Source organism: Excalfactoria chinensis, chromosome 4 (assembly GCF_039878825.1).
Source record: "Excalfactoria chinensis isolate bCotChi1 chromosome 4, bCotChi1.hap2, whole genome shotgun sequence".
In the NCBI taxonomy this organism is placed as follows: domain Eukaryota; kingdom Metazoa; phylum Chordata; class Aves; order Galliformes; family Phasianidae; genus Excalfactoria; species Excalfactoria chinensis.
Window position 1 is genome coordinate 72,385,515 of NC_092828.1, and position 20,406 is coordinate 72,405,920.

The 20,406-nt window shown below is 40.5% G+C and overlaps 1 protein-coding gene across 1 annotated transcript in view; it reads left to right on the forward strand.

Moving 5' to 3' along the window:
• Positions 1-20,406, forward strand: part of COL4A5 (collagen type IV alpha 5 chain) — an 81,155-nt gene that overhangs the window by 14,168 nt on the left and 46,581 nt on the right. Inside the window, exons 2-7 of the mRNA XM_072334963.1 lie at positions 8,863-8,922; positions 16,699-16,788; positions 17,981-18,025; positions 18,724-18,768; positions 18,875-18,937; positions 19,657-19,710. Coding sequence (XP_072191064.1) covers positions 8,863-8,922; positions 16,699-16,788; positions 17,981-18,025; positions 18,724-18,768; positions 18,875-18,937; positions 19,657-19,710 — 357 coding nt within the window. The remainder of the gene's footprint in view (positions 1-8,862; positions 8,923-16,698; positions 16,789-17,980; positions 18,026-18,723; positions 18,769-18,874; positions 18,938-19,656; positions 19,711-20,406) is intronic.

The following is a 20,406-nucleotide window of genomic DNA, read 5'->3' on the forward strand; positions in this document are numbered from 1 at the left end:
TAGAGCAAATTCTCAGCCATAAAACGGTTTTTCATCATAGTCACTATGATCAGCAAACTTTGTGATTCCAATATTATCACTATTGTTTCCAATGCATTGAAGCTGATATTCAGCTCTGTACATCGTTTCTTAGTTGTTATGCACTAATTTGTGCAGTTGAGCTGGTTGAAAATCTCTTCATTTCATGGTGTGACAGCTGTGCATGGCCATCCAGAGCATTGCTTGTCTTTCAGGTTGGTGTCATCACTGCTGAAAAGTACTGCCCACTCCTAACAGTGGATGTGAGCATAGTGAGGTCTCCATTCAACAAGTGCTGATGAATGGCAGTGAATGCCATGTTTTCCTCATGGAGGAATTCAATTCCACCCCTTTGCTTCATCCTCGCTTCCATGTCAGATACCATCCTGTCAGACTGCCCCTCTGCTGCTATTGGTCACACAACAATGAAATGCTGGGATGTTGGTGGGAAGGACCAGCTTCTACTGCCATCCCACCAACATCTGCCTCTGATATAGTGAGCCAACATTGCTTTCAGAGCAGCCCTCATAGAATAGAGTGAGAAGAGTGGCCATCTGAAATCTGGGACTGCAGTGGTTTTTGCTGCTGTAGCTGACTTTCACAGATTTAAGCAATACACTTTTGATCTGCAGGCTTGTACTCTTGTTAAGGCCAAAGAGTGTGTATCTGGGAATCATAATTAGAACTCACAAAAGCAGCCTTAACTCTGCTTGTCTAGATCCCACAAAACCTTTTGTTTCTCAGTTAAATTCATGCCCAGGCAAGTGAAAGGAAAGCTATACTTGCTGAAGATAAATGGTGAAGTCTTTGACCTGGTTGAGCAGTAAATCTTTAGCTAGCTAAGTGTGTAGGTGTCATGTTACACAGATCTTAGCAAGCTAATAAATAGATGTTCTTCAGGAACACCACCAAAATCGAGGTTAGTCTGTCATTGTGGAATGTCAAGGCTGGGTTTCTTTTCCATTTATAAATATAGGTATAAGTAATTGAATTTGAGACTTCTGTGTAGCTACAGCAGGGTGAGTACAGTAGCCTTCCTCATAAGGCAAAGGCATCTGTATGTGGTCCAGCAGGGTGACTGGACTAGATGATCTTTCCAGGTCCCTTCCAGTCCTTGATGTTCTGTGATGTTGTTAACTATTTTTTCTGTATGTTAAGTTCAGTGCTTTTAATCAGTATCTAACAGCAGAGTTAGTCTTGTTATTGGTAAGTTAAGGTACCCAGTATTTGTGTTCCTTTTTTCTCTAGTGTTAAAACATTCTTACGTTCCTGCCTGGGTAAGCTGTCAAGTTTGAATGCAGATGATGATATTAGCGGTGGTTAGGTACTGACACAGCTGTGTGAGATGCAGAACTTGTTCTGCTATGTAAGCTTCCTTCTAGGAACGGTTCTTCCACAGTTGTCTGGCAGGTAATTGCAGTATCTATTGTGAAAATAACTTCTACCAACTTGAAGTTGTGACCAAAGGCGGATGATAAGACTGAGATTCATGTGGAAATGTGCAGTAAGCACAGCAGTTTGGCAAACTGCAAGATGCTATGGAATTGATTCTTGGCTGTTACAGTTGTGTGCATCTGAGCTAATCTGGGTATTCTAGCAGTTCCAGGAAATACATTTATTTTCCTATGTATGTGGTATAGAGACAGACCTGGTCAATTGTGAGGTCCTATGTTGCTGTTTCCTGGAGTAGGAGTCTTCAAACCCACAGGTTTTAGTCCAATAACACTTATACAGTTTCTCCCAGTTCCCCTTTCTCTTTGGCTCTAAAGAAGCTTGTGAGGATTGAGGCATGCTGGATGACTACCTGAGGGATTTGATGTACCTCTTGTTCTTTTGTCTGTGGTCTTTGTGACTTGATATGGGTATCAGAATGCAAGACAGTGTTCCATTCAGCCTTTCTTTTCTTTGCTCTCCAAAGGTAGTTGTACTGCCTTTAATTTTTATTCCCTGGTTAGCTTGCTAACAAGAACAGCTAGTTGTGTTTTGCTGGCAAATACTGGAGCAGGAGGACTGGAACTGAGGCTGCTGAATGATCAGTGTGGGACTTGCTATGAGGAGCATCTGCTTTTTGCAGCACGTGGAAGAAAGGGGAAGAATAAAGCTTTAAATACCTGGTGGTGCATCCATCCTGAAGCTGTGATTATAGCTGCTAATAGCACCCATTGATTACCTGAGCAGCTGAAGATTTAAGCCGACTGCAGGTAGTGGAATGACTTGCAGACACACCAGCCTCGCAGAACCATCTCTGTTGTACATACTCTTTCTTCCATATATGGAGCACAATTGCGATTATTTCTTAGGTTCAAGAACAGATAAGGGAGAAAATCCTTGTGTTTGCACTGTATGGAAGCTGTCAAAGATTAGTTGCTTTTGAATGGCTTCATGGCTGGTTCATTTTTGCCCATTATGGAGGTTTGTAAAACCAAACTAACAAAAATTGTGCTCCTTAGTATTCAAGTAAACTCTGGTGGGTATGTGTAAATGTAGGAGATAAACTGCAACCACTGCTTAGCGTGGCTTTGAGTGTGTATCATCTGTTTATGTAGCTTTTGCTGCCTGCTCTCTGCTAGTCCCTCGCCAGCTGGAGTACTGATCCACAGTTCCACATGCTCCTCTGATCCAAGTTTGTAGGCTTTTAAATTTGCTTTAAAACTTTGGCCAATTTTTTCCTAAGCAGAATTTCATTTCAGTGACTTCTGTGCATCTCTTTGCTGCTTGAGGGCTCTTCTCACCTCCAAAGTGGTTTATGGTACAGTGGTGTCAGGTAACTATGGTTCTCCTCAGGACACCTGCTTATGAAGCTGGCTTGTGCATGTTAATCTCATGCGCAAACAGATGTTGCGTGCTGTGGCTCCTCTAAATGGTGAGGAGAGGCTTAGTGTGTTGCAGGCTGGCCCAGTGCCTAAAAGCAGAAGTTATTCACTATTTGCAACTCTTGCTTGACTTCTTGTTGCCACCTGAGCCGTCAAGAGAGAACATACAGTCTGTTGATAGAAACTGTGCTTCTAGATAGGTAAAGTAATGCTGTTGTGCAGCATTGGGAATGAAAGGGATAATCACCTGGGAAATTCTTTATAAAAGAATATGTAAAGAGGATGCTGGAGCAGAGGAATTAGTTTGGAAATGTTCAGGCTGTGCTTTTTCTTCTCCAACTGTTTGATCTAGATTGAGATTTCATTTGTGAGCAGTGTTTGTTCACATCAGGACACTTTTAATTGTTTATGAAGGCACCTTATTGATTCACTATGTGTGCTTCTGTAAGAAGTTACACATCCTTTTGATTATTAATTTCTGATCTGTAAACTTCAAGTTCTGTTACATGACAAGCATCATCCCCCTTCAGCTCTAATCTTTACAGTGGAAAGAGCATTAAAATATTGTTAAGAAATATATGTTGAAGTACCTAAAATGCTACTTAAATACTAATGCATACTTCACCTTGTGGTTTTTTAGATGTGCCCTACATCCGCTCTCCCCCTGCTGCTGAGTAACTTACTTTCCTGCAGTTGGGTGTACGTAATGGTAAATCACTTCCAAAGCTCAACAATCCAAAGCTGAGGTATTGCTTAACTGTGCTGTTTCTTGGATTCTGATTGCTTATGAGCAGGTTAATTGATCTGAACATTTGACCAGTCCTCTATAACTTTTAACTTATTCTTAGGAGAACCTTTTATCGACTACAGCTTTAGGAAGTCCCACGTTGCTATTCTTTCCTGAGTAACATTTATCTACCTTGTCTGTGTCTGTTTTGTTTTTTGGTTCTCTGAAGTATTTTGGCTGATGTGGTTGAGAAAGGGAGGTGGGGAGCAGTGGGGTGTGCTGAAGTTGCCTTGTAACCAGCATCTCTAGGCCTGGTGAGAAAAGAGGGCAGTGTACCTAATGCTTAAAGCAGGTTTCCAGCCAGAACAAATCTTGAGGATAACTTAGGTTTATTCATTTTGCTGAGCTATCAGTTAATTAGCTAATTAGCTATCAGCTAATCAGTGGCCAAGAGTAAGAATTGACTAAGGTTTCAAATGTGTGCTTTTATTTGTTTGTTTGTTTGTTTTAAGCTTGCATTTCAATTTAAAGGAAAATTTAAAACCTACAAACCATTCTGTTGGTGGTATAGAGCAGTTTTCCTCAGTTCATGTAAGGCACAAAAGACCAAGCTTGTTCTGGAAGAATTATCCTTTGACCAGAAAACCAATACTATCCCTCCTTTTATATACTAATGAAAAGAACTTACTCTCCACACGCTGGTTCAATGGGCTAGAAGCTGTCAGGAAAATCCAATGAAAGGATTAGCTGAACTTGGCTAGATTAATCAGAGCCCTTGATTATGTCTTGCTACGCACTGGTAACAGCAAGGGCAGTGGAAATAATAGTGAGTCCATCTGTACAGGTATGTGGTGGGTGGTAGTGAGGGGAGTGTCAATGAGGAGAGCAGTAGGCAAGAAGCAAATCTCCTGTTTTCAGTCATTTCTTAAAATCTGCTTCCATTCCTTGTCTATCCTCTGTAGCTGCAAACTAAAAGATTTTAATTGTTGTGAAGATCGCATGAGCCATTCCTTATAATCTACCCCCAGCTCACTATTCCAGCCAAAATGTTACTACCTTTCCTGTCACCTGAAGTCTACGTGCATCATATTGACCAGAGCTAGGACTTGAGCTGCTGTTGAAGGCTTCTGGCTGCCTTATGTAAGGCAGGCAGCTTTCTCAGTTTCTCTAACCTGCAACAAGTATAACAAATGTAACTTCTGAGTTTCATTGAGTGCGAGGCCTGGAAACACAGCCAGTCACTTAACTGCCTGAACTAGCTGTGGTTAAGTTCTAACAGAGTTAACTGCTGACAGTAGTAATCCAAATCTTTGTCTTAATATGTTTTTTTTCCTGGGATTTCAGTGTTGGAGTCACCGACCCTGGGGGTATTCAAGGAATGACTGGATGTTGTGTTGAGGGACATGGTTTAGTGGGAGCTATTGGTAATAGGTGAACGGCTGGACTGGATAATCTTTTGTCTTTTCCAACCTTGATGATTCTATGATTCTATATCTGTTCTCCTCAAACTTACTGCTTATATGAAGAGAGGTTCCAAGCGCTTCTACTCATAGTAAGCAGCCTGGATTCATTTATATTCTTTATTTCTTCTGCATTCATGCGAGTTACATAATTAAATCTGTGATATCAGAATCCTCTTTCTGCCGAGTTGCTTTTAAACTTGTACTGGCTTGCTATGCAGTACATGTTCTCCAGTAGCACAGTTCTTCAGCCTGCTTTCACAAGGAAGAAAGGCCTTGAGACTACTGAAGTCTAAACAAGAAGCAAGTTCTCATTTAGAACAGATCACTGAGCTCTTGAGTGTTTTGTTTTGTTTTACACTGCTGATGCTTTTGACTTTAGTCTTTGTTATATTGCTGTATGACCCAGAAGTGACATGAGTCAATCTTGATAGAGGACAAATTCTCAGGGATTTTTCTCTTTCAACTGTTCATTTCAAAAACCCTGATGTGGTGGAGTTAAAAATGAATGCAGATTAAAAAACACAATCTGCCAAACTACTGCTTTTGTACAGGGAGATAAGTGACTGCAGTGGGAACACATCCTGATAAGCTTGTGGGTAAAGAGATCTTCCCAGGATCTAAGCCAAAAGCTGCTGCCATTTGATTACAGTGAGTGTTTGGAGGGAGCTTTCTGATTACTGACTTTATCCAGCCTCCCGTTACTTCTGTCTGGGAAGGACTGTTTTCTTTTCTGCAAGTAAAACATCTGAGCTGGGTACGCAAAGCAATCTATCAAAAAGTGTTCAGTGAGCACACTTGACTCTTTGAGATGGGATAATTGTCAAAGTTAAGAGGCTCCTCAAAACATAAAGAATCCAGTCTGGATATATAAATGACTTTAGAAGACAGTCTTAGGTTTTGTGGTTTGTTTTATTTTTAAAGTTATGATTTATGGTAGGAGCTTTATTGATTAAATCACTTTAAGAATGGGATTAAGGAGAGAAGCACTTTAAAAATACTTCATACAGGATTATTTAGGCCCCTTGTAATAAAAAAGTCTTTAATGCCACAGTATTGGGAAGGGTGCGCTCTGTGTTTTGGCATCACATCCACAGATATTTATTGCCTGCATATGCAAGAAACGTATGTACTTTGTCAGCTCTGTTAAGATTGAAATCAGCACAAGTATAGTCCTTGATCATAACCAAGCTGATTTAAAGATCATTTTGCTTTGTTTTGGGATACGCAGATTTGAGAGGCTGCTACCCACGACATATGGGAAGGTACTGGGAAAATCTTTTTTTCTTCCTCAGAGGGGAAAAAAGCATCATCTTATGCTTGTCTTCCTGCTTCTTAGGGGAGTGTATGATAAAGACAGAGCCAGGCTCCTCTTACCCTGTGTAGGCTGGGACAGTGGCTATGCATCATGAGGAATTGGTGAGAACTGGGGAATGCTCATTACCATGAAGGTAACCAGGCCCCGATCAGGGCCTAGAGAGACTGTGGAGTCTTCACCACTGGAGCTACATAAGGTACAGCTAAATATGGTCCTGTGCAACCTGCTCAAAGCAGCCCTGCTTTGGGTAATCCTTCCTGTACTTTATTATTTATTTTCTTTATAGATTGTATCCATTGCATGCAGTTGTCTTGTTGGCAGGATTGGTGTTGAAGATGAGTTAGCACTAACGATGCAGTTTTCTGCTTTCTGTAGGGAATCGATGGCAAAGGGCAAAGACTCTTCTGAGTTTGTGTCTAAAACCCTTACAAAGTTTTGTGATTATATTGTTTCGTGAAGGGGCAACATATTCTCATGCCTTCTCTCTCTGAATTCTTCTTTCCCCATCCAGCCCAATTATTTTCTTTGCCTGAAGACTCAGGAAAATTTCTATAGGAAACATTCTTTGAAGTGTAAGAGGAAGACTAAATGAATCTCTTCTGTTCCTTAACCTAAACAAATCTTCATTATGCTATGTGCCACTGAGATGGTGCATTGTTTTAGACTGTGTTTTACCACCGTGTAGCTCTGTGTTCCTAATTACTAATGATTTATTTTCTCCCCTGTCTCTTGGAGGCAGCAGAGACCTTCAAGTAGATCTGTGTGATCTCCTTGCAATAGGACATTGACACTGCTGCACAGTGAGATAAGTACTTGCTCTTTCTTTCTCTTAGTCTGGTATTGTGAGGCAGGGGAATATTATGTGTAACTAAGGTCAATCTCGTTAAAATAAACCAGTTTTAGGATTAATCCTGCTTTAATCTGAACTTGGTCTTTAAAATATGCTTCTGAAAGTGAAGAAGTTCTGATGCTGAATTCAGAAGGTTGCTTGGGCTGAAAGGTGACGTCAGGAGGGAGTCAGCTGAACACACTGCTCCAAGTGGAGTCGGTGATGAGGCCAGAGTATTGTGTAATAACCAGTCTGATCTTTGAAAACCAAACCTGGATACTAAGATTCATCTTCACTTCAGGAAACAGCTGAATAATTTCCTGGTAACTGAGAATTTTGAATTTCTGTGTACATCAAATCAAGGAACTGATTAGAGAAGCTGAAGATTTGGAGATATGCTCTAGCTGTGTTGGGTGGCACTACTGCTATGGCACTGAAAGCTGTGCCTTGTGAAACAGGATACTTTATTTATCCTGGGTTTCTGTAGCTTCAGGTGAATTAAGCTACTTTGGTGCCTTCATTCTGATGCTCAGTAGTGTGTTTAGGCTAAGAGCCAGGTTGTTAGCAATGCCAGGTAGGTGATGGGTCATGTCTCTGTGATAATGAGGGCTAGAGTTGGTGTGTGGGTGTACTGAGTACTGACAAACTGGCTCGTCTCCTGCTCAGCTGAAACTTTCTCTGTACATACCGTTCTTTGCAGGTTTTTTGAGGTTGAATGGAGAAGCCCAAACCCTCAGTTTTTTTTCAGCTGTTAATGATGTGCTGCAGTTTATTATGCTACATGTGTCCTCAGAACAAATTAAATCCTCATGTAGAGTATCTCCTATTGCTGGTCATACTTCTTAAGTATGAAGAGGTCTGGGAATTGATTGCTGTCTTATATAGGCTATAAAGTTTTGCTTATTCCATGAATCTTGCTTTTTTTAAGCACACCAGTCTGCTCACTTCTGAAATCAACACAGAGCTGTAGTGAGCATCATGCTGAAGTCGGGGAGAATTCAAACTGAGCAGATGTGATACCAAGAATTTGTCTGGCTTGGATCATCTTTGTGAATCAAATTCCTTAACTCCTTCCTCTGACCAATGCCCCTCCCAGACCCTCTTGCCTCCCCCTTACGTGAGGTAGTGTTTTAACTGACTTGTCATGGTTGGTACAGTGTGAATGCAACTAGATGACATCTAGGTGGGTTTTTTGCTTGTATTTTAAAAACCTCTTCTGAGTAGTTGTGCTGTGGAGGCATAAATTAATTAAGGCACTAAGCATCTTTCCATAACTACCATAAATAAGGCTTGGTTAAACTCTTGTTCAAAACCTGACATCTACTGGTGAGAGTCATAAATGGAAGCTGTCAGTGGGTGGTGGCAAGTGCTGAAGAACACGCTTTGTTAAAATTCTTCTTTGGCCACAGGTTGCATTTTACTTTGCCCTAGAATAAATAGTGTTTGAGTGTAGAACTAAAAATACAATGAAATATAAAATAAACATAAAAATGCTAAGGAAACTAACATGTAAAAGTGTAAGTCTTTTAATATAGATAATCAAGCTTCCAGTAGACTGTATATGCTTTCAACATGTGTATGAGGTTTAGGTGACCTACTTTGTAGGCTTATGTTTTAGAATAACTTTAGTAGTATTGCAGACTTGATGTTACCTTACAGTGATTCAAAACACATAATCTTTTCTTATGTTTTTAAAGGCTTGCCATGGATGTACATCTCTAACCAAATGTGACTGCAGTGGAGTTAAAGGAGAAAAGGTAAGAATATCTTATGTGGTTGCCTAATGCGCAGACCTTTGCTTCTGTACAGCTTTGACTTCTGTTCCTGCTGTCTGAGTACCACTACTACTATTAACACTTACACAGATTTATTCTTTGAGGAAACAGTGGGTGCTCAGCATTATTTTTTTTAGGGTTTCAATGCTCTAGATTAATTTCTAACACGTTTCAAAGGTGATTTTGAAGTTATATAAAAAAAAGTATAACATAAAGTGAACAAATGTGATGCAGAATATTCAAGTTACTGCTTTGATTCAATGTTACACTGTTGCAGAATTTTACTATTGGCTGAGATTAAAGAGGGCAGATATCCAGAACTCAGAGTAATTTATGGGGCTGTACTTATCATCCAGATGGCTGTATGACAAATGAGGTCATTCCTTGGCATTTACTTTTAGTTTAGTGCATCAAGTATATTCACAGTGCACATATCTAGTGAAAAATAACATCCTCTTGATGACAAGTTTAGAGTTTGTTTGGGCTACCTGAAACTTCAACCTTGTTGGTTCCTTCAAATGGAGGTGACTAAACCAGGTGTATCGTAACACTGGTAACAGGACTACTTTGGGTTTAGCTTGAAGGCTTTCCAGCAGTGGACTTTATATTCCTAAAATGACTATAGCAGGTGCAACTTTGGAGAATCCATCTGTAATGTACAGTTAGGCTTTTTCTGAATTGGTCACAGATATTTTGTGAATTCAGTAAACAAAATTATCTGGCAAGTGTAGATACAGAAACCTTGGAGTACGTTTTCTGGCCTTCTAAACAAAATAATAAAGGGAACATAGTGTTTTTGACACCCACTTATTAAAGTGGTAGACACACATAATGCAGATTTTCACTCTGGGAGATTTACCGTGAGGTCTGGGAACTTGGATTCCTTCTTCACTAAAGTTAAGTTAAACAGCATAAAAGTTTGCCAGACCTCAGTATTTTTATTAAACTGTCTTTCAGAAGTTTCCCATCACAGTGGAATAACAATGAAAAGCAAAGCCTCCACTCCTCGGTGTGGTAGGTTGCCTGTGTAACTGGTTTGATCATACACATGCCGTCACATTAGTTTCTCTATAATTATGAAGGCACCACTATTTGGTGTCTTGATTTGATCATTCAGTTCTGGGGAGCTGTACAAGGCCTTCACTGATGTCCATAATGCTTTCTGTTAACATTTTTTTTCCACAGCCCTAAACTTTTTCTAATATCTTATGCAAGGCATCTAGAGATGTTCTGAGTTGATGAGGCTGACCCATCACAGCATATCAATTACTTAAATGTTTGATGCAGGTTTCCAAGCCTGATACCTCTTTAACCTAAATTTCTTACAAATTATCTTTGTACCAGTTGAATGTAATGTTGGTTTTTTTTGTTGTGTTTTTTTTTTTTTTTCTTTGCTTTGATGCTTGGCATTTGGTATCTATGCTTCCTTCTGTAGTGACCTCTGGAACTGTAAGTCAGACTCTATATTTCCTTGTCTAATTTGCATATAAACAGCATTAGGCAAAGAGCTGTTTAAATAATCATCCCTCTTTGATTCTCCATTGGTAATGTGACAGTGTGCTTGTCGAATTACTGGAAGTCAGGCGTATGGAGCCTGGTGATGTACTGGGAAGACAGGAAAAGCCTTGTCAAATGCACTCAGTTGAGCCTTGCACTTCTGTTTCACTCTTTCATTATGGGCTTGCAACTAGCTCCTGCATCCAAGTTGCTGTCCACTTGCATTATGTCAACCAAGAAGTGCTTCTTTGTTCAGTTCTGCAGAGCCTACTGTGTCCCTTTGCAGATTCAGAAGTAACCTTCTTTCTAAGTATCCTAGAGTTCCCTTCAGGATATCAAAATTGTAACAAATCAGGCAAAATAATACAAATTGAACTGCAACAAATAGGAGAACTGTTTTCATGTTTTTCCATGGGGAACTGCAGCTCTTAGTTAACAGCTCTTAGTTAACTTAATGAACTGGATCTGGTAAGAACCTATTGAAACAAAAGGAAACAATTGAGCTGCTATATACAGGAAACTAAAGCAAATTATTAAGCTGTCATATACAGATGCTTACAAGAATTACTTGTGCTTCTCTACAAAATGTGAGTAATTGCTTCTCCCTTAAGGAAATGAATGATAATTGGGTTTGAAATAAGTGCTGACTGGCACTTGTGAGATGAATCTGCTTCAGTGCTGCTCCAGCTGATGAAGAGTGAGTGGCAAGGGCTACAGCAAGCAGTCTGTGTGCATCTTGGTCAGCAAGAGGGCATATTCTCCAAGATTACTGTGGTTTTGCTTTAAAATAATACTGTTAAACTGTGTTTTCCTACCTCTTCCTAGTAAAGTATTCCCATTCCTTCTCTGAGGCTTGGGTTTTGAGATGTCTGTGTCATCTCACTGAAAACAAAGTCTCTAGCTGCATACAAACATGTGGTTCAAGTTGGGAACGGTCACAATGCTTTTTTTGTTTTTGCAGTATTTAAGGTGCAGTTCCACCTCTAAATAACTAGGAATATGTTAATGCTATCCTAGATGATCATACCTACTTAGTGCTACCCATTCAAATTAAGCTAAACAAACCAGTTAAGAAGCCACCCTTTAGTGATTACGTTTATGGCCTTTTAGAAAAGGACTTCAGAAGATGACAAGATAACTGGGTTTATTGATGACAATATAAGAGGTACTGGAGAATCAGCTGGGTGGCAAGTTCCTAATGTATTTAGATAAGAGTTTGGTGTACAGGATTCTGGCAAGAAAAGCTTGCAGTACTTGAGTTACAAAGACAGTTCAGGTGCTGTTTTCTTACAAAAACAAAGTGTTCTTGGAATCTTCTCATGTATGTACTTGGAGCTCTGAGTTTCAGGAGGCAATTCAGTAAAATCCTCAAACGAGGTTCCAATTTTCTTTTGTATTTGTCACAATAAAATACAGTGTGGATATGACAAACTCAGCTGTTCTTCATTGCTGGAAAAAAACAGCTGAGAGAAAGTTGAAGCTTCTCAAACTTCAATCACTATCATGAATAATTACTTCGTACATGATGTCCTGAACTACAATAACATTGCCCTGTATTGAAATGTTTACAGACACCTGTGACTCCTTTTGTGAGATAAAGCAGATCTGCTGAATTCTGTATGTTGAAGAATACAGATCATGCTAGAGTGATTTTTTTTTTTTTTTCATTGTAATCTACAACAGTATTAAACTATATTTGAGATCACTTGTTTGTGACTGGCTGATGCGTGTGGTTTTTTAGTAAGGCCTTGATTATATAGTTATATTTGTTAGTGCTTTTAATAGGATATTTGTCACTGAAAGCATAAGATCAGGGTATTTTTAAATGTTTTTTAATTCTCATCTCTCAAGCAATGTTTGTGTTCAAGCTGGAAAGTTGACAGTTTTGCCACATCTGTGTAACTAATAGAGGGCAATTGCATTGGAACTACTTTGAATTTATAACTAAGATCAGGATCCTTACTCCTTGTCCACTCCCAAAGGTAATGAAGTCTTAGAGCTGATGAAGCTTTATTCTGCTATGGAATTCTGTACCTGTAGAACCGAAAGATGAGGTCTGATCTGACCTAAACCTTTCCTGTTTTGTTTCTCTTCTGCTTCAGACTTGACACTACTAAAATATTCAGACTTCCTTATTTTTAGTTTTACTTCTTATGGTTGTTTTTTTCCTTTGCTGCAGGATGAGCAGGCTGGCAAGACTGAGAGTCTCCTCACCCCCCTCAGAGTCTCTCTCCCCCAGCTCTGAATCTCACCTACAAGATCTATTCTAACTGTCTTCCCATTACTGTTGCTACCACAAGCCACTTAACTATCTCAGAGCTCCTCATCCAGATGTTTTTTGAATACTGCCAGGGACAGTGACTCCACCACCTCCCTGGGCAGCCATTCCAGTGTCTGACCACTCTCTGAGAGGAAAAGTTTTTCCTTATGTCTAGTCTAAACCTCTTCTGGTACAACCATTTCCTTGAGCCCTGTTTGTTGCCTGGGAGAAGAGGCCAAGTCCTTCCTCATCACAGCCTCCCTTCAGGAAGTTATAGAGTTCAATGAGATTTCCCCTGAGCCTCCTCTTCTCCAGGCTAAACTATCCCATCTCCATGAGCTGTTGCTCATAAGACTTGTGCTCCAGACCCCTCACCAGTTTTCTTGCTCTTCTCTGGATGCATTCCAGGGCCTCATTGTCTTTCTTGTAGTGAGGAGCCCAAAACTGAGCACAGTACTTGAGCTGCGGTCTCATCAGAGCTCAGTACAGGGGGATAATTACCTCTCTGCTCCTGCTGCTCACGCTATTTCTAATACAGGCCTGGATGCTGTTGGCCCTCTTGGCCACCTGGGCGCACTGTCAGCTCATGTGTAGCTGAGCACTGACCAACACCCCTGGGTCATCCAGCCACTCGACCCCAAACCTGTAGTGCTGCATGGTGTTATTGTGACCAAAGTGCAGGACCTGGCACTTGGCCTTGTTGAACCTCATCCCATTCACCTCAGTGATCCAGCCTATCCAGATCCCTCTGAAGGGCTTCCCTACCCTCAGGCAGATGGACACTACATCCCAACTTGGTGTCATCTGCAAACTTAGTGAGGGTACGCTCAATTCCCTCGTCTAGTTCATCTATAAAGATATTAAACAAGATGGACCCCAAAACTGATCCCTGGGTGACACCACTTGTAACAGATTGCCATTAACCACTACCCATTGGGCATAGCCCTCTAGTCAGTTCCTTACTCAAAGGAAGGTGTATACCTGTCCAGGCTATGGGCAGCTAGTTTTCCCACCAGTTTCCCCAGGAGAATACTGGGAGAGACAGTGTCAAAGGCTTTGCTGAAGTCTAGGTAGACTACATCAACAACCTTTCACTCATTTCACCAGTCTGTTCACCCAGGCATAGAAGAAGATGAGGTTAATCAAGCATGACCTGCCTTTCATGAACCCATGCTGGCTTGGCCTAATCCCCTAGATACCACACCTATGCCGTGTGATCTCACCCAAGATGATTTGTTCCGTAACTTTCCCTGGTACTGAGGTCAGGTTGATGGGCCTGTAGTTCCCCCGGTCTTGTTTACAACCCTTCTTGTAGGTGAGAGTCACATCAGCAAACCTCCAGTCCTCTGGGACCTCTCCAGTTAACCAGGAGTGCTGGTAGATGGTGGAGAGGCTCAGCAATCACCCCCACCAGCTCCCTCAGCACCCAAGGGTGAAGCCCATTTGGTCCCATGGACTTGTGACAGTCCAGATGAAGGAGAAGCTCTTTAACTGTCCCCACATAAATCACTGGGGTGCATCTTGTGTTCCATCCCAGACTTTCAGATCAGGGCATAAATTGCCCTGCCTCTTCTCACTTAGGGAATCCCTCTGTGCAACACTAGAAAAGAAAACAGTTGTTGAAAAAGAATATATTTATCTCCCAACATTTGTATCCCAGAGATCTGGATCAGGTTGGCTTCTCCCCCCGTGGTCATTTCTCCAACCAATTTTTTTTATCCAGAGTAGTGATTATAGCCCCACTCTTTCCTCTGTAGCTAGTCTGGTACAGCTCCCTCAGGAAGCATTTGGTGCAACTCCTTACCAGTTTCCAAATCTAGTCCTTCAAATCATGTTTGCTCTTGAGTGTCATTTGCTGACAAACTCCCCTGGCATTGCTCTGACAACATTTTCCTCACGTAATGCTCACGTTGTAGCTGCTCACTTTCAAAGTAGGCTTAGGAAATCCTATTTTCACCGTTTCAATAGTGCATCTGTTGCCTCCTGTATTTCTTTCGTTTGTTTGATTTACTTTCTTCTTTCACTTTTAAAGGCTGTGGCTCACCAATTATGTGACTGCTTGGAGTGGACACCTCAGAGCAGTTGCGCTTTAGAGGACCATTTGTCAGCAGCAGGTGACACAGAAGGCCAGCCTTTTGCTAGAAGTTTGTTCTAGTATCCATTTGCAGATGTCACTTTCTGTAACAAAAACACGAAGCGTGACCAATGTAAGATTAATAGGCACTGTGTAGCCTAGCTTGTACCTAATGCATCTGGCATGCCTCTTGTATGTGAGTTTTTCCTTTGTGTGCAAACACTGTTCTTGCCAGAGCTTGCTCCCAAGTCTCACTCTGCTTGATGTTTTCCTTATTGGGCACTCCCAAATTCCTCATTCTCTCTCCTTGAGGGGCACCCTAACCCTTTCGTATCTGGGCCTGGGCTTTTAACATTTCTGCAGTCTTGCATTTCAAGTGAAGCAGCATCAGCTGTATAGCTCCATGATAAAGTAGAGCCTGGAGTGCTCTTTCTTTTTCCATTGATCAATACCTTCTGTAAGTGTTTTGAATGTATCTGCTAGTTTCTTATCCTCTGCAGTGGAATGCAGGGCACCTACTGGAGTAGTGTGGTGAGAAAATTAGAATTTAAGAATAAGTCTTAACCCTACTATCCACTGAGTACCTGAAATCATGTCCAGCATAGAGATGCTGTGGAAAATAGAAGGGAGGCAAGCAAAGCCATAATGTTACCTTTTGCATGTTGTGTTCAAGGCTGCAAGTAGATGCTTCTGTTGTCTTGAAATCTCCAATTTTCAGTTCTCTGTTAACGCTGTCCTCTTGAAGATAAGAAATTCCTGGTTCAGTTCCTGGCTCTGGCTGAGGAGATCTAGGCAGGGCCTCACGCTTCTTTAGGGAACGCCATAGCTGGCAGATTGAGACGTAGGAGATACAGGAGCTGCTATTTGAATTTTTGCTGAAGTGATGCAAGAAAATGAAACTTCAAGATGAATTAAATAATTCACAGAGGACTGCACAGCCCAAACCTGGAGATTAAGGTGCTTGTTAGGATGGAATAATGAGCTCAGACCTCTTTTGTTGGCAGTTCCTGGAGTAGTGAAAAAATAATTCAGGTAAATCTACGTAAGTTGCCTTGCAGGTATCTATAAAGCACTAAGGAATAGTGCTGAGCAATTGCTTGTTATGTAAGCACTGTATATATGCTGGTTGGTAGAGCTGTAGGAAATAAAAGTTGATGTAATTGAAGAGTATGCAATAATCTGTATGCGTAAAAAGGTACACCAATTCTGGTATTTCCTAACTTCTTTGTGCTGATTGTAATCTTAATATTTATTGATTTTTTTTAATGAGTCTATTGTATAAAAGGAAGAAAAGTAAATATTTTTTGAATTTGCAGCTGTGAACATTCTGAAACTGCCGGAAAGCAGCCAGTTGTAACAAACAACTTGCAGAGGGGCATACCATGGTGTATGGCAGAGGTGTATCTGTTACACTGAGCTGTCATGGCTCATGCAGAAACATTCACTGAAATATTATTGCTGCTTGGGAGGTTAGAATTTTAGCATGAGGCGCTAGGTAAAAGGGATGAGGAATGTTAGTTTGGTATTGTCTTATCTCTGTTTGTCTTTATTTATATTGTAAGCACTTAGGACCAGAGCCATCACTGAAGATGAGTTTTCAGGAGAGATTTGATGGCTATGTTTTTGGAGGAAGATGGGAGAGTTCTGTGCAAATGGCCAGCACAGGAGAGTTGTTATTGAAATGTTGCTGTCAATAGGTGGCTTAAATAGTCGATAAACATCTATGAAACCTGTTTGAGGGGTGTAGTTAAAGGCAGTGTCCATGTACAGGGATTTCTGTAGCTAAGCCGATGAGATGTGTAATCGCACTGTTAGAGTTTGTACAATAACTTCCTACTGAAAAGCAGAAAAATAGTTTATTTTATGAATTTATTTAAAGTATCCTGTTCTTTTGTCATATTACCAACTGTGCATATACTTTCTGTAGGGTGAAAGGGGATTCCCAGGCTTGGAAGGACAGCCAGGTCTGCCTGGGTTTCCAGGCCCAGAAGGACCTCCTGGTCCAAGAGGTGCAAAGGTAAGTCCCAATTCACGTGGATAACATGGAAATGTTAGGTAGTGTTAGTTTGCTCGTAATGCTGATCTCAAATCATTCCAGAATTCTCGATTATCATCAGCTGAATAGTAAAAATCTTCAGTAGTGTGTCAGGTTAGGATACGTTAGATTGTATGAAACAGTCAACTGTAAAAATGTTGCATTAAGTTTCCAATTGTTCACATGCATGTGTCTGCAAAGACTGTACATGTACTTGTATCCTTTCCCTTGGACTGTTGCTAAGGTCAGAGAACAGGTTTGGCAAGGCGTTGTGATGTTGTTATATTGCTGCTTGCATTAACGCTTTACTTGGTTTACTGATAAGAGTGGTGTTCAGCTCCTGGAGAGGCCTCACCATGTTGGGCAGTATTGCAAACTAGTGTTTGCACCTTGTGGCATTCCTGGGCTGGGATTGGGTGGGGTGATGCAAATGAAGACCTCATTGAGCTATGTAGAGACAGTGCAGGAATGTTCCTTGTGTTCTCTGCTGCTTCAGTTTATTTTTGTTTGCTACTGAATTACATTACCTTGTTCAGATGGTATAATATAGTATTAAAATGTTGAAATGCCTTTCTCTGTATGCATTTCTATTTAATATATACAAACTTATCCAGGATCTGCCTATTTTGTCTGCAGGTACCCAAAATCAAACTAACAAAAGCATAGCAAACAGGTGAAAAATAGATAGGTGATAAGAATAATCAAAAGGCTACACTGAGAGAGAGAAAACTATAATAGTGAAACAAGAAAAGGGTCTTCCATTAGAAGCTGTGATTATGTTTTTATTCTCAAAATGCCCTTTCCTCTCGATCTTTTACTATGAAGTTTAATTTTTTCTATCTTGTGTTGCCCACAAGAGGTCACTGCAGTATATTGGATGAAAGGAAGCAGAAAGTGTCTGCTTCTGTGCAAGCTGAAATAACTTTGATCAGAGATAACCATTTCCTCTGTTGTGGCTTATCAGCTGCAACAAATGCTTTTCAATATGAGATCCAATAAAAAAAACGAAATTATTCTGAGCCTTTTTACTCAGGAAGTGATAAGTTGTGTAGCCATCTTGTTATTAAAATTAAAAGTAACTTTTATCACTGTTTACTTCGATAGAACAAAATGACTGCAAACTTGAATGTTGTTTTGTTGGTGTGGTTTTGGTTTTTGTTGTGGTTTTTCTTAGGGTGATGATGGACTTCCAGGACCTATTGGGCCCAAAGGAATCAGAGTAAGTACTGTTACATTTTTCTAGTGATGTACTGGAATTATGAGTAAAGCCAGGTATGAGACGGGATCCTCACAGAAATGGTGTTTTTTGGGGGGAAAAAATAATTAAGGAGAGTAATGTATCTATCAACTAGAAAATATCGTATTACTTTTTACAAATGATCTAAGACTGTGTAAGTAATACAATTAATTAATGCAATAGTTTATTTTGATACACAATTCTACGTATTATTTGTATTATTTTTCATAAACTCATAAAAGAGAGTAATCCCAATACTCTCTCTATATATGTTATATTTGCATGTCAGGTTTATATGTGATAGATTAATTTGTCTGGAAACCCGTTATGTTTTGTGAATTTGCTTCTTTTTGTCACACTCCTCAGCTAGCAACAACTGATGTATCACTGTCTTCAGTGGCACATGTTCTTCTTTTGTACCATGAGTTGTTGCTTTTTTTCCTCTCTACATCTGCATACAGTTACCTTAGTTGTTCTGCATGGTCTTCTCTGTGTTTTTATGCTATTCCCCCAAAAGAAATGTAAGAACTTTGATGGCTGCCTAGTATGATGTTCTTATTTTACAGGTGATTCTGATGTTTCTTTTTTTGTTATATGTTTATTTTAGTATTTTTATAATTCCTTTTATAAATCCAGTGGCACCATACTGTTTAAAACATTCATGGTTAATTTCCTTTCAGGGACCACCAGGGCTTCCAGGATTTCCAGGAACGCCAGGACTCCCTGTGAGTAAGAATAGGCTGCATAGTTATGAAACTGATCCATTTTGTCTTTCCGGCCCAGAAGACCATCCTGTGAACTAACTGTTCTATCCTGTTTTCATCTTCAAAGGGTTTACCAGGACAAGATGGGCCACCAGGACCTCAGGGTATCCCAGGCTGCAATGGAACGAAGGTAGAATTCCTTTAAAATTCTAAATACTACAACAATAATGTGATAAAGAGCTCCTGCTCTTCTGATCGTGGTCAATGAGTTTAATTTATTGTGATACTTACAGTTACTGAGTTGTGCATGTCATTCTGGAGTGATTCACACACTTGCATCTGAGACGAGAGGCTATGACCTAATATCTAAAGCAGTTACTCACAACGTTAGTGTGCAGCCAACATAGTTACTTTGTTACTTCTTCCAATACTTAATTTTATGGTTGCCAACAGAGGAACGCGTCATAATTAGAATAATATGCTATAATCTTTGTAGTACGCTCTTGCTACTACAGAGAATTTACCACTAAACAATGGAACTTTTTAATTATTACTTTTTAATAATAATACCTTGAAATACTGACTGGGTGTCCTTGTTGGAAGGGATTGATTTTATTCAAACGTGCTGCTTTGCTTCACTTTATGATCTTTCTTTTTGAGAAGCTGATCTTCTTTAGCACTGTGTGCTTTTTCCCTCTCTGCATTATAGTAGCTTGCCTGGAGGTTTGAAATATCTCCATTTGGAAAGCTCTGTTTCAGTCACTTGTATGATTTTTGCAAACCGTTTAGCCTACGGATTATTGCAATTGTGAACTAACAATGAAACTGGGCTTTTCAGTAACCATTTGTTTATCTGTTTTCATTATGTTTCATTTTGCTTTTTGACTAATTGTCATCTTCATCCCTAAGGGAGAGCGTGGATTCCCGGGCAGTCCAGGTTTTCCAGGTTTACAAGGGCCTCCTGTAAGTAAACATTTTTCCAGATCAGCTGCCTTGTAATCCACAGAAAAAAGTCCTACCTAGATCTGTGAAAGCTCAGTTAACAGGTGATGATTAATTAGAGTATTTTAGATGTCTAGCAAAAGAGTGAGCTCTTTTGCTGGATTCTGTGGCAAAGTGAATTAAAAGTCCTTTGAATTCCTCCATGCTGAGCTACTTTGCCACAGAATCACAGAATCACAGAATCACAGAATGACCCGGGTTGGAAGGGACCTCAAGGATCATGTAGTTCCAACCCCCCTGCCTAGCAGGGCCACCAAACATACGCCTTTACTAGATCAGGTTGCCCAGAGCCCCGTCCAACCTGGTCTTGAACACCTCCAAGGACGGGGCATCCACAACCTCCCTGGGCAGCCTGTTCCAGGACCTAACCACTCTCCTAGTAAAGAACTTCCCCCTAACATCCAACCTAAATCTTCCCTCTTTTAACTTAAAACCATTTCCCCTAGTCCTGCTGTTATCAGCCCTTTCGAAGAGTTTGCTCCCCTCCTGGGAGTAAGTCCCCTTCAGGTATTGAAAGGCTGCAATGAGGTCACCCCGCAACCTTCTCTTCTCCAGGCTGAACAAACCCAACTCCCTCAGCCTGTCCTCATAGGGGAGGTGCTCCAGCCCCCTGATCATCTTCGTGGCCCTCCTCTGGACCCTTTCCAAAATCTCCAT